Source organism: Carcharhinus amblyrhynchos, chromosome 10 (assembly GCF_965287045.1).
Source record: "Carcharhinus amblyrhynchos chromosome 10, sCarAmb.v2.hapA, whole genome shotgun sequence".
Lineage (NCBI taxonomy): Eukaryota > Metazoa > Chordata > Chondrichthyes > Carcharhiniformes > Carcharhinidae > Carcharhinus > Carcharhinus amblyrhynchos.
In genome coordinates this window covers 49,964,925-49,979,406 of record NC_137333.1, presented here as the reverse complement: position 1 = coordinate 49,979,406, position 14,482 = coordinate 49,964,925, and the positions used below count along the sequence as shown (strand labels likewise).

General features: G+C 40.2%; 1 protein-coding gene across 2 annotated transcripts in view; it reads left to right on the top strand.

The window, feature by feature from the left end:
- Positions 1–14,482, top strand: part of naalad2 (N-acetylated alpha-linked acidic dipeptidase 2) — a 77,741-nt gene that overhangs the window by 26,074 nt on the left and 37,185 nt on the right. For both annotated transcript variants that reach the window (XM_080197013.1, XM_080197014.1), the window contains 6 exons: positions 241–427; positions 2,747–2,834; positions 7,859–7,954; positions 9,697–9,782; positions 10,135–10,254; positions 13,119–13,201. In XM_080197013.1, coding sequence (XP_080053139.1) covers positions 241–427; positions 2,747–2,834; positions 7,859–7,954; positions 9,697–9,782; positions 10,135–10,254; positions 13,119–13,201 — 660 coding nt within the window. The remainder of the gene's footprint in view (positions 1–240; positions 428–2,746; positions 2,835–7,858; positions 7,955–9,696; positions 9,783–10,134; positions 10,255–13,118; positions 13,202–14,482) is intronic.

The window sequence follows — 14,482 nt, the reverse complement described above, 5'->3', positions numbered from 1 at the left end:
CTTTGGCTTTCAAATCTATTTTGATTTGGTGGGGTTGACAGTGGAACAATTCTCAAATCCAATATTGAATGACAGGAGTATTGGGATGTTTCGGATACCTCCGCATGAGTGTGGGAATAATTTTGTAATTGCGTAAATGTGTCTCCACAATTTCTGTTATTATGCAGATAAAACAAGCTTCTTAAAGCATAACTTGCATTCTCAGTTTGGCTGAATGATATTGTCCTTTCTGTTCACTAGGTTAAGAACGCAATGAATGCAGGTGCTCGAGGACTCATCTTTTTCTCAGATCCTGCTGATTACTGTGCACCAGGAGTGCATCCGTACCCAGATGGCTGGAATCTCCCTGGAAGTGGTGTCCAACGTGGAAACATTCTAAACCTGAATGGAGCTGGTGATCCTTTAACCCCAGGCTTTCCAGCTAATGGTATGTACTGCAAACTTGTATATTCTTGAGTCAGGTAACAACTGCTCTTTTCAGAGGAGATTTTACACCGTCATCTTATTCCATGTTATTGCTCTAACCATGAAAGTGCTCAAACTTTTAACCATATTTTTTGTCAATCTAAGTTAAGCAAATCTTTTGGTTCCTTCATGCAAGTCGCTTATATCAATTATAGAAAGTTGAGGTCCAGCACTGATCTCTGTGGCACACCACTAGTCACGTTCTGCCAGCTAGAAAAAGGCCCATTTATAGCAATTGTTTCCTGTCAGCCTACCAGCCTTCTATCCATGCCAATATGTTACCTCCTCTACAATGAGCTTCTATTTTCTACAACATCCTTTGATGTAGCACCTTATCAAATGCCTCAACATAGAACAGCACAGCACAGTATAGGCCCTTCAGCCCTCGATGTTGTGAGCCTTGTCCAAAACCAAGATCAAGCTATCCCACTCCCTATCATTCTGGTGTGCTCTATGTGCCTATCCAATAACTGCTTGAAAGTTCCTGAAGTGTCCAACTCCACTATCACAGCATGCAGTGCATCCCACACCCCAACCACTCTGAGTACAGTTCTGTTTACTGTTCTTTATATTCTATCCAATCTTCTGACCTAGCATTAGCATTCTTTGAGATTCCAACAAGCAGGGTGGATAATGGAGAACCAGTAGATGTAGTATAATAGGATTGCCACATAAAATTTGACAAGGGATTCAGGATAATGAGGATAGACAAGGGATTCAGGATAATGAGGATAGACAATAGAGTGTTGTTGATGCCACAATTTGATCAGACCTGACCTTATTGAATGTCAGAGCTGGGTCAATGGGTGGCATGGATTTTTAAGTCCCCTTAACTTAAATCGTATTTGCCTCTCTTAGCCTAGTGGAAGTATGCATCCTCCATGTGAGGAGGGACTTTATTTTCTTATCCCAGATGTTAGTGAAGAGGGCTTTGCAGGGCTGTCAGGTCATAATGTGCCTTTGTTGTTTCTCGATCGATGCCAGATTGTCTACCTGGTTTTAACCTTACAGTTCTTACTGTAGTGCTTTTGAGAATAGTCAGTCGTTTACTCAGCTGTTTCTGATGGCAGTTAAGAGCCCACCACAGAGAGATCGGGGACAGGATTTTCCAGATGTGCTAGCCCCAAAACTGCAAAATCTCACCTGAGGTCAACAGACCTTTGCATGGTCCACCCCCTGCCCGCTACAATTCCCTATGCAAACAGGACGAGAAAACTCTGCCCCAGGAGTTTTGCATGAACATGTCTTTGAAGGTGGCAGGACAACTTGTTAAAGATACAGAAAAAACAGATGAGGCCCTTGCCTCTGTAAGTAGAGGCATAGACCAAAAAACAAGAAGTTATGGCAAACCTTTTATAAATCATTGGTTAGCCCTCAGTTTGAATATTATGTCCAATTCTAGGCATCAATGTTTAGTAAGGCTGTCAAATCATAATTGAGGCTGCAGAGGAAATGTACTTGAAATGGTTCTGGGGATTAGAGACTACAGTTAACGAGATTGATTGGAGAGACTGGAATTGTTCTTCTTGGAACAGGCCATGTTAGTGGAGATCTAATAAAGGTATTCAAAATCGTGAAGGATTTTAATAGAGTTGATGGCGAGAAACTGATCAGGAGCCAGAGAACATTGATTTAAGATGATTGTCAAAAAGCCTAGGAGAGATGAAGTTTTTTTTTTAAAGTAGCAAGTTGTTACAAATTGGAATTCATTGCCTGAAAGGGCGATCAACAGGCATTGAATAGTAACTATCAAAGGAAAATGGGATGCGAACCATATATTTGGTGGCAAAACTAATCACTGTCTGGAAACAATGAATTCAAAAGGTAATTCTGGGTATGTTTTTTGAACATTGGTGAAACTATTTTTTGACTGTTAATATTGGGTCACTTTGAAGTTGCCACCTAAGATATAAATGAAACAGTAAAGATGATGGAAAATCTACATTTAGACCTTTGATTTGGCCCTACTCAGAACAAATATTTAAAAAATTTCTCTTGAAAAATTTCAAAAGCCTTGTATGCTTGAAGATATCTATGCAGGATGGTAATTGCATGATTAATTTGAGGTGTATTATCAATGAGATCTTTGTGTGAATGATGTAGATTGAGATAATTGTCACAATTAACAATGCAATAATTTTCTTATTCACATATAGATGCTTTACACCAGTTCTTAGGAATACTCACAGCATGCAATTGCACAAAATTAGCTCAACGTGAATCAATTATTTGTGATGAAAATGCTTTTGTAATGTACTTCATTTTTCATTCCTCGCTTCAGAATATGCCTTTCGATTGGATGAAGGCATTGGCCTTCCAAAAATTCCTGTTCATCCAATAGGCTATAAAGATGCAGAGGAGATACTGCGGTAAGTTGTCTGCAAGTCCAAACTCGTTTTGTAAACTGAATTTAAATAGTCAAACCACCACAGTAAGATTTGAACTCTCACTCTTTGCATTGTTATTCAGGCCTGCTGAACCACTTGCCCTGTAAGGTAATCATTGTAATAATTTCAATGATTGGCCCCACCAGTTAATTTATAAAACACAATGATTTATTACAACAATAAATAATTACTGAGTGTTTTAACCGGTCTTTCCATTCTCAGCTCCAGAGCCCAACTGTTGGGACATGTCCCAACACATTCCCGTGAGTCCCCAACCCATTCCTGACTGGACTAGTGGGTCACATGACTCCTCCCTCAGAAAACTTTCCCTTAAAGGAGCTTCAGAAATTTATTGGCTCTATCTTCCTATTAAGCTAAAGCACAACATGTTTGTTTCCTGAAAATGCTTTTGTATTTAGCTTTGTATAGCACTCCAATATTTCTTCATGCACTTGTAGATATTACAAGTTGATCAAATACTGTATCAAAATCAAAGTTTACAATATGATTACTGTCTCAAAGAATATTGGAAACCACAGAAATACACATTTTGTTGTGTAGTTTTCTGTACTTTTGCTGCATTTAGTATTAGAAATGTATAGATTATTTTTCTGCAGGCATAATGGCCAGGGTCATTTGGACATGGAGCCCTTCTTGTTGCTGGGGCCAAAGTGGTGGGCAACCCCTCTGGTGGCAGGTGGGACCAGGGGCTGCATTTTACCTGCAGCAGCCAATTAAGTGACTCTCACTGGGCCTGCCATCAAATTTTAAGTTTGTGGCTCAGCTGGACTCTGAATGTGAGTGTGTTTGCCACCTTTCCTGCCTCTGGCAAAGTAGTATGGTCAGTAAGAAGTCTCACAACACCAAGTTAAAGTTCAACAGGTTTAAAAATCTGTTGGACTTTAACCTGGTGTTGTGACACTTCTTACTGTGTTTACCCCAGTACAACGCCGGCATCTCCACATCAAAGTAGTATGGTAACAGGAAGACATTGGGTATTTGCTAATTCCTAAGCCTGCTTGTAAAGAAGATGCAGAGACTAGGATACTTTGGTAGAGAAGTTTATTGCTCACTGCAGAGCTAACGTCTCCCCTCTTAACACACCAGACTGCTAGTACTGGCTGACTTTCTTACACAGTAAGAAGTCTCTCAACACCAGGCTAAAGTCCAACAGGTTTATTTGGTAGCACAAGCTTTCGGAGTCTCGCTCCTTCTTCAGGTGAGTATACAGGCAGAAGGGATTTGTTTAATTTGGCATCAACATCATGGGCTGAAGGGCCTGTTCATGTGCTGTACTGTTCTATGTTCTATTGGATAATTAACATCCATTTAACTACCTATTGGATGCTAACAGGTTTCTCCCTTTAAATAAAATTGACATGCAGATAAAAGTCATACAAAATGAACATACACATTATAAGAACATAAGAATTATCATATCTATACAATCAATTGTTAAGCTAAGGGGCAAGTAAAGGATCATTGTATGATCTAACTTTCCGTGTTTGATTTAAAAAATGTTGTTAAAAGTAATTAGCGGCCTTGTGACTCTGTTTCCCACATTTAATAATGTTTAAAAAGTTACGGTCTTCTGAGCCAGTGTTCCATTCTGGGATCTTCCTGTCCAGTTATAGTATCAACTGGGATCATAACATCAGATCATTCCACAGACTGTGAATGTACACCCACTGTGTGGAACCGTGCATTGAATGAATCAGTGACTATGATTACCGCATGGAATCTTCTGGTAACTAAAATGATTCTTTCCAGTTGGTCAGAATTATCTTCCTTGCCTTTCATGTCATGTGTCATCTCAAAATCTGTGCCTTTTGTTATCAGGAAATTCAGTGCACAATGATACTTAGGTCTGCATCTAAAGCCCTTGTTAGTTAATTCTGGGATTCATCTTTCTGCCATAATTGCCCAATTTCCACTGTCTGTAATAGGTCCCATAGGGGTCTCTATACCCATCATAATTCTTTTGTCACACAGATATTAGGGCCATATATCCACACAGTCTTGATATATTGCCAGCAATATTATCTTCCAACTTTGGTGTTGTGCCAAGAAAGTGGCCGGAAATGATGCCTTCACAAAATTATTGTTAAGGCTGCGTACATTTGATCCATAAGTGTTTCTTTCTCTTTGAATCTAACTCTGTTAAAACCACGAGCCTAACCATGTTTGATATCCTAGAAAGTCCAGAAATTTAAAGGCAAGTACTAATTTAGGGAATTCCATGTGGGATCTCTGCGACCTCATATATAGTTACTGAAACACTCACAATGTATTCTTCTATGAAGAGAACATCCATTTTTTAAAAAAATTGTTAAAGTCTGACCAGGCCTCATGGTCATCCTGTAAGTCATCTTTCAAATAAATTTTATCCATGAATGTTAAGGGGGTGTCCAAACCTTTGTCACTGTTCAGTTCCTGAGTTTCAAGATACAGAGGATCTTGTTCCTGAAAGGGAGCGAGAGTGCCAGAGCTATTCCTTACTTTCTTTTTGGCAGAGACGCGACCCATGTCCTTGATCCAACCTCCTTTTTCCATTGATCACCAGGTTCTGTTTCACTAAACAGTAGTGGAAAATCATATCCTGCTACCTTACATTTGGTTTCAGCCATCTTCAATTATAGTCTTCTCTCAAAAAATTAACTGCAATTAGCCTTCTGTCTGGAAGTAAACCTCAATCTCCAATCTTCAATTTCAAGCAACCATCCTGTGCTATTTGCTAATTCCCAAGCCTGCTTGTGAAGGAGATGCAAAGATTAGGATGCTTAGGTAGAGGATATTTACTGCCTACTGCAGAGCTAACTTCTGCCCTCCAGTATACCAGACAGTAAGTATTGACTGACTCTTTCTTATATACAATTGAGAATAATTAACAAATCAACACCCACACCTTATTACCTTGAAGTACTGGGTATTTAATATCAATTAAACAAAAACTATTGGATGCTAACATTGGCCACACCACCCAATGTCTTTCCACTCCATTTTGCCAGCCTGCCTGCCTCCAGGACCCTGAAAATTATGGCTACAATATTAATGAAATGGAGATTTGAAAAGCTTTCAAGTATTTTGACCACCATATATTTGCAGTGTGCAAATTGGCGGCTGTGTTTCTCTAAACTGTAACCACACTTGAAATGCAATTCGTTGCAAAATACTTGGAACGCTCTGAGGTCACGGAAGGTATCATATAAATGAAAGAGAAGGTTAACAAAACCGGAGACTCCTGAATTACAAAGCAGCAAATGAAGCAGTTCGAATAAGGGGTGTATCACGTGTCATATAACGTATGTCCATTTGATAATGAGAGATTCATGCTGAATATAAAAATGCAGAGGAGAAATGATAAATGAAATGAAAAGGCTAAAAAGGCAGTACAAGAGTGAATTCACAGCTAATGCAAAAGGAATGCAAAGGTCTTCTACAAGCATGTTAATATTAAAAGGATAGCCAATGGAACAGAGCACTAACTAGAAACCAAAATCTATCTGTGGATGCAATAACCATGTCTGTGGTACCATTGAATACTTTGCATCAGAGCTTAATAGGGAAATTACTTTGGCAAAGCTACAGTAAACAACAAAGAATTCTAGATGACATAACAGTCAATAAGCAAGGAACACCAGAAAGGCCAACTGTTCTTAAAGTGGGTAAGTCACCTAGTTTGGATGGGGTGCAATCTAAGTTGTCAGTGAAGTAAAGTTAGAGACTGTAGAAGTGCAGGTCACAATCATTCAATTGCCCTTGGGTGGCAAGATGGCTAGAGTGTAGTGTAGAATGATGCCAGTAGCCTGGGTTTAATCCCTGAACCAGATGTGATAGCTCATGGAGGCCTGTCTCCTTGCGTTGCCCCATTCTTGATATCAAGTGGTGTCCCTCAAGCTATATTACCACTTGCTTTGGACAGAGAGAGATATGGACCCTGATGGACTGTGGCTAATTACCAGACACATAGGTAATGCCACAGGACTGGAGGATCACAAATCTTACATCTTTGTTCAAAAGCAGAGAGAAAGATAAAGCTGGAAATTATAGGACGGTCAGTTTAACAGTGATGTTGGGTGAAGCATTTAGAACAAATTACCTGGGAGAAAATTAAAAGCCACATGAGCTAAGAAAGGTGAAGCAACATGGATTTGTTAATTTGAGTTTGACTAACTTGATCTTCTTTTGGTGAACTAACAGTGAGGAAGAAAAGGACAATGCAATTAATTACGTGTACTTGGACTTTCAAAAGATATTTTACTAAAATGGCACATAATAGGTGTGTGAGCAGAATTAAAGCATGGAGTTACAACAGGTAGTAGCAATGTGGACATGAAAGGTAAAGGGTGCAGTTGTAAATGAGGTGCAAGTGTACCAGGGTCTGGAAGTGCTTTTTTCCATTAATCAAATAAACTAAATTAACAGACTGTGGGATAAATTTTAAAATTCAGTTCCCTTACTGCATCAAAGTAAACAGAATCTGGGACCTGGAGGTGTTTGTGCTGAAATCATTGAAAGTGACACCGCAGGTTAACAAAGCAATTAATAAAGCACCTGCGGCAGTGAGCAAACTCAGAAAGACAAAGTTTCACACAACATCAAACATAAATTTCAAAAAATAAAGCTGATGTATGAAAATAAACAACTCACTGAATAAAAAGAAGTCACAACAACAAGTCTTTTTTTTTATAAAAATGTGTAATAAAGTCTGCTATTGCACTGTGAAAGGATGAGATGTATGTGTATCTCCAGATGACTGGCACATATTCAGCAATAGACTGGACATTAGATAAGGAGGACAACTTTCAAGGATATGGGGAAAGAGCAAAATAATGGAATGAACTGGTTTGCTCTTTTCCCAGCCCAAACTCGGTGGGCTGAATGGCCTCCTTTTGTGCCAAGCTATTCTGTGATTCTACAGGATGGCAGTGGACTTGCTTTAGTCCATAGAATGTCAAAAGTCAGTTGATTCTTCTCTTAGTATAATTGCTTCCTCCCTTCAACAGTTACATGGGAGGAATTTCAGCCCCCAGTGAATGGAAGGGACAACTGAATGTTTCGTATAACATTGGACCTGGCTTCAAGACTGGTTATTCCTCACGGTAAGTCTGGCTTTCTGGCAGTTAAGAGCAAACAACATGTTTCTGCATACTTTACACTATTGATAACATCCCGTTTTGTCCTCTCTTGACTTAATGTTTGTCCCTATATTGTATCCGTGTTTGTGTCCGCCATATTGAGTACACCAAACCTCCAGTTGCCACACTTCATAACATTAATATTTTCAATGCAGCCAATTCTTTTTTCTTACAATGTAAAAGTAAATGTGTAATGTAATTGGTATCTATTTTTCTACTAAGAATGGTGACTGCTCTCAGGATTCTAAAATAGCTCTACCAGCAGATAGTGCTGTGAATGTATTATTGGGAAAAAGTGTAAACAATGCCTAATGTCAATAGATGTCTCATGCTTCCTGTATTTATTTCTTCAAATATATAATATTTGATGGCTCCTGAAATGTATCTTCATTCATCTCCTTTTGTCCTCTTTTTACTTGCCCCCTACCCATTCTTGATACTCACTTCCCCCTTTCTCTGGACATCCATCCCCCCACCTCCCCACCCAACCTGTGTTTCCGAAAACTTTTCCTTTCTCCATCGCAGCATACAACTTGGTGGCTACCTCCCTGAAGATGGGCAAACCTCAGTAATGCTCCTGCTGTGACACTTGTAGGAAGTTGAATCACTGATGGTAGCCCCTCCCTGACGGGTAGAGTAATCTGTGGCTGGATGCATCCCATCTCTGCATGTTCCTGTTACCTGTTCCCTTCCCAGCTCATGATCCCGGTGCCCTCAGGTTGGTGCAGCCTACCTTGCGGTGACTGAAGCTCTCCCCTCTGATGCTCCACTTTACTGGAGGTCATAAAGCCTGAGGTGAATGAAGCACATGGCAAATTGCTGCATTCTAATCTCTGGACCTATCAGCATTCCCCCTCCACCCACCACCCTCTGCTTTGCTCCATAGATGCTGAATGCACTTACTTTGCTAGACAAGTTAACCCCTATGCTTGGCAGCCACATCTCTGCTTGCCATTAAATTGCACGCTGCCTCCCAAGCCATTCTGTTTCCCACAATGGCTTCTGACTGCAGGCAGTACTGACCTCCTACTCAGTTCCTGCCTGGTTATTGTAAGCTAGGCTCTGAAGAGTCGCCATTCCCATGCATCTATGTAAAAATAAGGAAAAACCTGGAAAAGCCACTGTTAACTGCCTTCTAAACAGGTTTAATTACCACCCTATGTTGTTCCAGAGTGACCTCCTTCCGCCAGCTTTTGCTGCCTTTCGTAATACTCAGACATGGTGTAAAGGTGTTCAGCTTTCCTCCCCATGCCATAAGCTGCAGTTTCATGGCCATTGCCTCCTCCCATCCTGCCTCGCTTGGGCTGCTAAAATTCAGCCCATAATTTCCAAATCAGGCAAGAAGCCCTCTGTAACCTTGTCAGTGTTTCTTCTTTCTTTCCAGTCATTATCTGAGGCTGAGTGGGTGTCTGTCTTCAAACATCATGCTGAGTTTCCAACTTTATCCTCCTTTTTGTCACATCTGGATTCCATGATTCCAGAGCTGCTCAGGTTGATCTTCCATACTTCAGTCTTTGTAAACCTAATCTCATCTAAAACTCTGCTGCTGAAATCCAAACAAGGATCAACCATCTCTCTTGACCTTGATAACCTCCGTTTCTCCAGAGACAGGATGCTCAACTGTGGTGGGAAAGTAAAGTGGGCTAATGTGAGTAGTTAACCTGAATGCGTGACTTTTTTTTTAACTGGAACATTTAAAATTTTAGAAAAGTCAGAATGCACGTTTACACAACAAATGAGGTGAGACGAATTTACAATGTCATTGGTAAAATTCGAGGAGCAGTGGAACCAGGTGAGAAGATTTCTGAATTTAAAATTATTTAAATTTATTGCAACTTTATATTTCTAAGATTGCATGTTTCTGCAGTGCTGGAAATTTTTAATCTTACAAAGAAGTTGCACATGCATTAGGCAATGGTTGATTTGCCAAATAATTAGTTATACAGTAGAGGAGTTAGATTGGCTAAAATGCTTTTATTTAACATTTGATCTGGAACAATGGCACTAAAGCTTTAGGGAGAAAATTGTCTCCACTTCTATCGTGAACATGACTACTTTAAGAATATACAAAAATCACATAAAAAAAAGCAACTTTATTGGATATGCTGTTGTATAAAAATGAAATGTTTTTATTGCTGCGATAGATCGGTATGTTATACTTGGAGGACACCGTGATGCCTGGGGATTTGGCAGCATTGATCCAATGTCAGGAGCCGTTGTTTTACATGAAGCTGTGAGAAGTTTTACAAAACTTATGAAAGAAGGTAAAAATCTCTGAATGTAGCCCAATTTATGGCATCTATCATTTGCTGTAGAGATGATTTTATCTTTTCCAATTAAATCAGGCAGTCGATCTGAGATTATTGTGAATTGTCTCGGAGTGATCTTTAAACAAATCATCTTGCTTGGTTTACGAGGACTCTTCCCATCAATATATATCCACCCTTTCTCCAAGCGCTGGTCATTGATGTGTATCTTCTGTCTTCCTTCTTGAGCACTCCTGTGTGGAATTTTTTCAGGGCATTACGTACAGTTCACAGTGAGCACATGCATTATCCCCTTTTTCTTCACTTCTGTTGGGTCAAAATCTTGGAATTCCCTCCTTGATAGCACTGTGGGTGTACCTACACCATATGGACTGCAGCATTCAGGAAGGCAGCTCACCCCCACCTCATAGGGGCAATTAGGGATGGGTAACAAATACTCTCCTTCCCAATGATGCTCTCATCCCATGAATGAATAAAGAAAATGAGGAGTGTACAACTTGGCTGCTTGTTTTCTTGGCCCTGGAGCCCTGGGGCCATTTGCTATTATGGTTGACGTCCACAAACTCAGCACAAGATTAGAATTGAACCAGGAACTTAAATGGGCTGATTGGTTTAGTGCATTTACCTAGCAGACCATTCTGAGAGTTTCAGCTGGCTTTTAATTGAGAACTAAGTGCAGTATTTATTTTTCAACATTTAAAAAATTTCTGCAGTGCATCAACTTTTGGGTACTTGATGATGTGCACTCAACAGAATTGCAAATTGAATAATTTGACACTAAGGTCATTACACATAATCTAACCACTTTTTGCCAGTCATTCATTTTGCTGGGATAGATGTTAACTTTCGAGCATCCAATAGCCATGCCTGGAGTGAAGGACTTAGCCTTATTTAAACAGAAGCATCAAACTGTCAGCCCCAAACAAGCATCCTGATGCAACTTGTTCAAGTTAGGCTGGCACAACATTGGGCAGTTCAGAGGCTGTCTGGCTGACCGCAAAGTATGTCCTAGGGTAACTCCATGTTGATGTTAGTAAGGGGATGTGGGAATGAAGAACAGTACCATCCATGGTTTGATGTAGAAAGTCACATGATGGCAGACAGTGTGGAGGAGAGTCTGGAAGGAGCCAACATGGAGACAGCATCCACATACCTTGGAAATGTATATAGTTCTATGTTATCAATAAATGGTTTATTTTCAATCATACAAGCTTCCAGACCTCTTAGTGAGATCACAGACAACTATACAATGTTGGGACAGTGAAGGATGGTCCCAAAATCCCAGAAAAGCTGGAAATGGTGTAGACAAAGTTCACTGCAAAGAAATGCCAACTGTCAGGATGGCCGAGTAGTCCATAGTACTATGTTCAGATCACAGTCTTCTCTGGAGAAGTGGTTTCAAATCCCATTCCTAATATTGATTGAGGGCAGCATGGTGGCACAGGGTTAGAACTGCCACCTTATAGCGCCAGGGATTCGGGTTCAATTCCGGCCTCGAGTATTTGTCTGCGTGGAGTTTGCACATTCTCCCGGTGTCTGCATGGGTTTACTCCTGGTGCTCCAGTTTCTCCCACCATTCAACGATGTGTGGGTTAGGTTGATTGGCCATGCTAAATCATCCCTTGTGTCAGGGAGATTAGCAGGGGTTATAGGGATAGGGCATGGGTGGGATTGTTTTTGGTGCAGGCTCAATAGGCTGAATGGCATCTTTCTGAACTGTAGGGATTCTTTAATTCTAAGTATGAGGTAACACATTTTGGTAGGAAAAATATAGGCAAACAATATAATATAAGGGGTATAATTCTTAAAGGGATTCAGGAGCAGAGGGTCCTGGGTGTATATGTGCATAGTTCATTGAAGGTGGCAGAACAGGTGGAGAGAGCAGTTAAAGCATATAGTGTTGTGGGATTTATTAATAGGAGCATAGAGTACAAGAGTAAGGAGGTTGGGCTAAACTTGTAGAAAACACTAGTTGGGCCCAGCTGGAGTGTTATGTACACAGTTCCAAGTGCTACACTATAGGAAGGATGTAAATACATTGTAAAGAGTGCAGAAGAGGTTCGTGCCAACAATTGCCCATTAATTGGCCATGCAAGGGTGATGGTGAGCCATCTTCATTTACTGTTGCAGTCTATCTGCTGTGGGTACACCCACTGTGTTGTTAGGAAGGAAGTTCCAGGTTTTTGACACAGCAACAGTGAAAGTGTGGCAATTATCATTCGGGTGTGTGACTTGGTGGGGTATTTGCAGGTGATGGTCCTATGTATTTATTGTCCTTGTCCTTCAAGGTGATAAAGATCACTGATTTAAAATACGCTGTCAAAGGATATCAGAAACAATTGAATGAAGTTAAACTGAAACACTTTTCTATGAATGGAGAGAATTTTTGAATTGCATGTAGCATAAGAAACCAATACAATGATAAACTTTAGACATAACTGTTTCATTTTTATCACAGCACATACAGTCATTAATTACAACCATTCAGCCGATCTCATGGACTTTTTTATTGGTTCTAATATTTATTGAGTAGGTGGCAGCAATGATCCAAAATTTATTGTGTTTTTTCATCTGAATGCCTGGCTTTTAATTGGCAGTACCAAATACGTTTTGTTTTTAAAAAACGTAAAACGTGGTTATATCAATATCCCCCTTATTGTAAAAAAAAGAAAAGCAACGTCCACCTGCATTTCGCTCCATTGTTTTTACCTGTAATGCGAAATGAGATTTAGATGTTGATCTCCTGCAGCTTGTTGAGGCTCAATACCGAAAGCTGCACTGGAGCTGCCATGTGAGAGTTTAAGGGCAAAAAAAACGCCTAAAGGTAAACTATTTTTGTTGCTAATATCTGATTCAAATAGGTTGGAGACCGAGGAGAACTGTGGTTTTTGCTAGCTGGGATGCAGAAGAATTTGGTTTATTGGGTTCCACAGAATGGGCAGAGGTAAGCTGTTTGAAATTTGACAACAGAAAGCCTACTGTATGTAGATTTCAATCCCCTAAGTAATGAAAAGGCAGTTCTACTCAATGGCCTCAATTTTTTAAAAACCCAATCTTCCTTTCTAATTATTTAGTTTGCAGCTTCTCATTTAAGGACTGCCAGATTAGTGTTGGGTTTGGAGCTATTTTGGGATTATTGAAACATTGCTTGAAAGGCGCTTTAATCTTCCTGTAACTGGGTTTGAAATCAAGTTAACATAATTATAAATATTTTGTTACCACGTTCTGTACTTTTTTAATATCAGTATATCCATTAAAAGTTGTTACAAATCTGAAGATATGCTACAAAAATCTATATATAATATTTGAGTAAGATGGCCTAATTTTTCAAAAATTTGGTAATGGGACATGGGCATCATTGGCTGCTGGTATTTATTGCCCATCCCTAGTCGCCCTTGAACTAAGTGGCCAGAATTTTACAGCCCTGACCACCACAGGGATCGGAGTGGGTGAGGGGCAGTTCACAGAAAGATCCGTTGGCCCCGGATAGGATTTATGGTTTTGGGACAAGCGAGGCTAAAATCTGTCCAGTGGCTTGCAAAGCCATTTCAGAGGGCAGTTGAGAGTTAACTACATTGCTGTAGTTGATGTCACATATAGGCTAGGCCACGTTTGGATTTGTCTCCCTAAAGGACATTAGTGAACCAGCTGGTCTTTTCAACAATCAACAATATTTTATGGCCATCGGTAGATTCCTAATTCCAGATATTTATATTGCATTCAAATTCCACTATCTGTTGTGGCGAGATTTGAACATTCCTCCCAGAACAAGTAGTCTCATTGATATGTTAATATCGATTGGGGAATAAATTGATGAGCCTGTTTTTGGGCATTGGGATCTTGATGCATGATTACCCCACTCCTGATGTCACTGAGACAGACAACACGCAAAAGTTGTGCTGCTGCTCATCAATATGATTGCAGTACGCAGCCTAGCACAAGATACACTGCTGCTTTTTGCTCAACAAGCAGTTCAGTGGCCTGGGTGGCTAACATGATGTACAGGTAAGCTCCACTTCTTCAAGGTACCCTGCCCCTCTTGGGAAGGAGATGTCTTAGGCTACAGTGCTTGCTGCAGCAGTGTCAGGAAGACACTGGCAGAAGGAAGAAGTCCAGAGAGAGGGCTTCCATGTTTGTGGAAGTAACACTGGAGGTTTTGAGTGTTGGAGGTTGAAAGAACAGGTGATATTTTCAGTGTGCAGGAGAGAAATCCCAAGGCGCACCC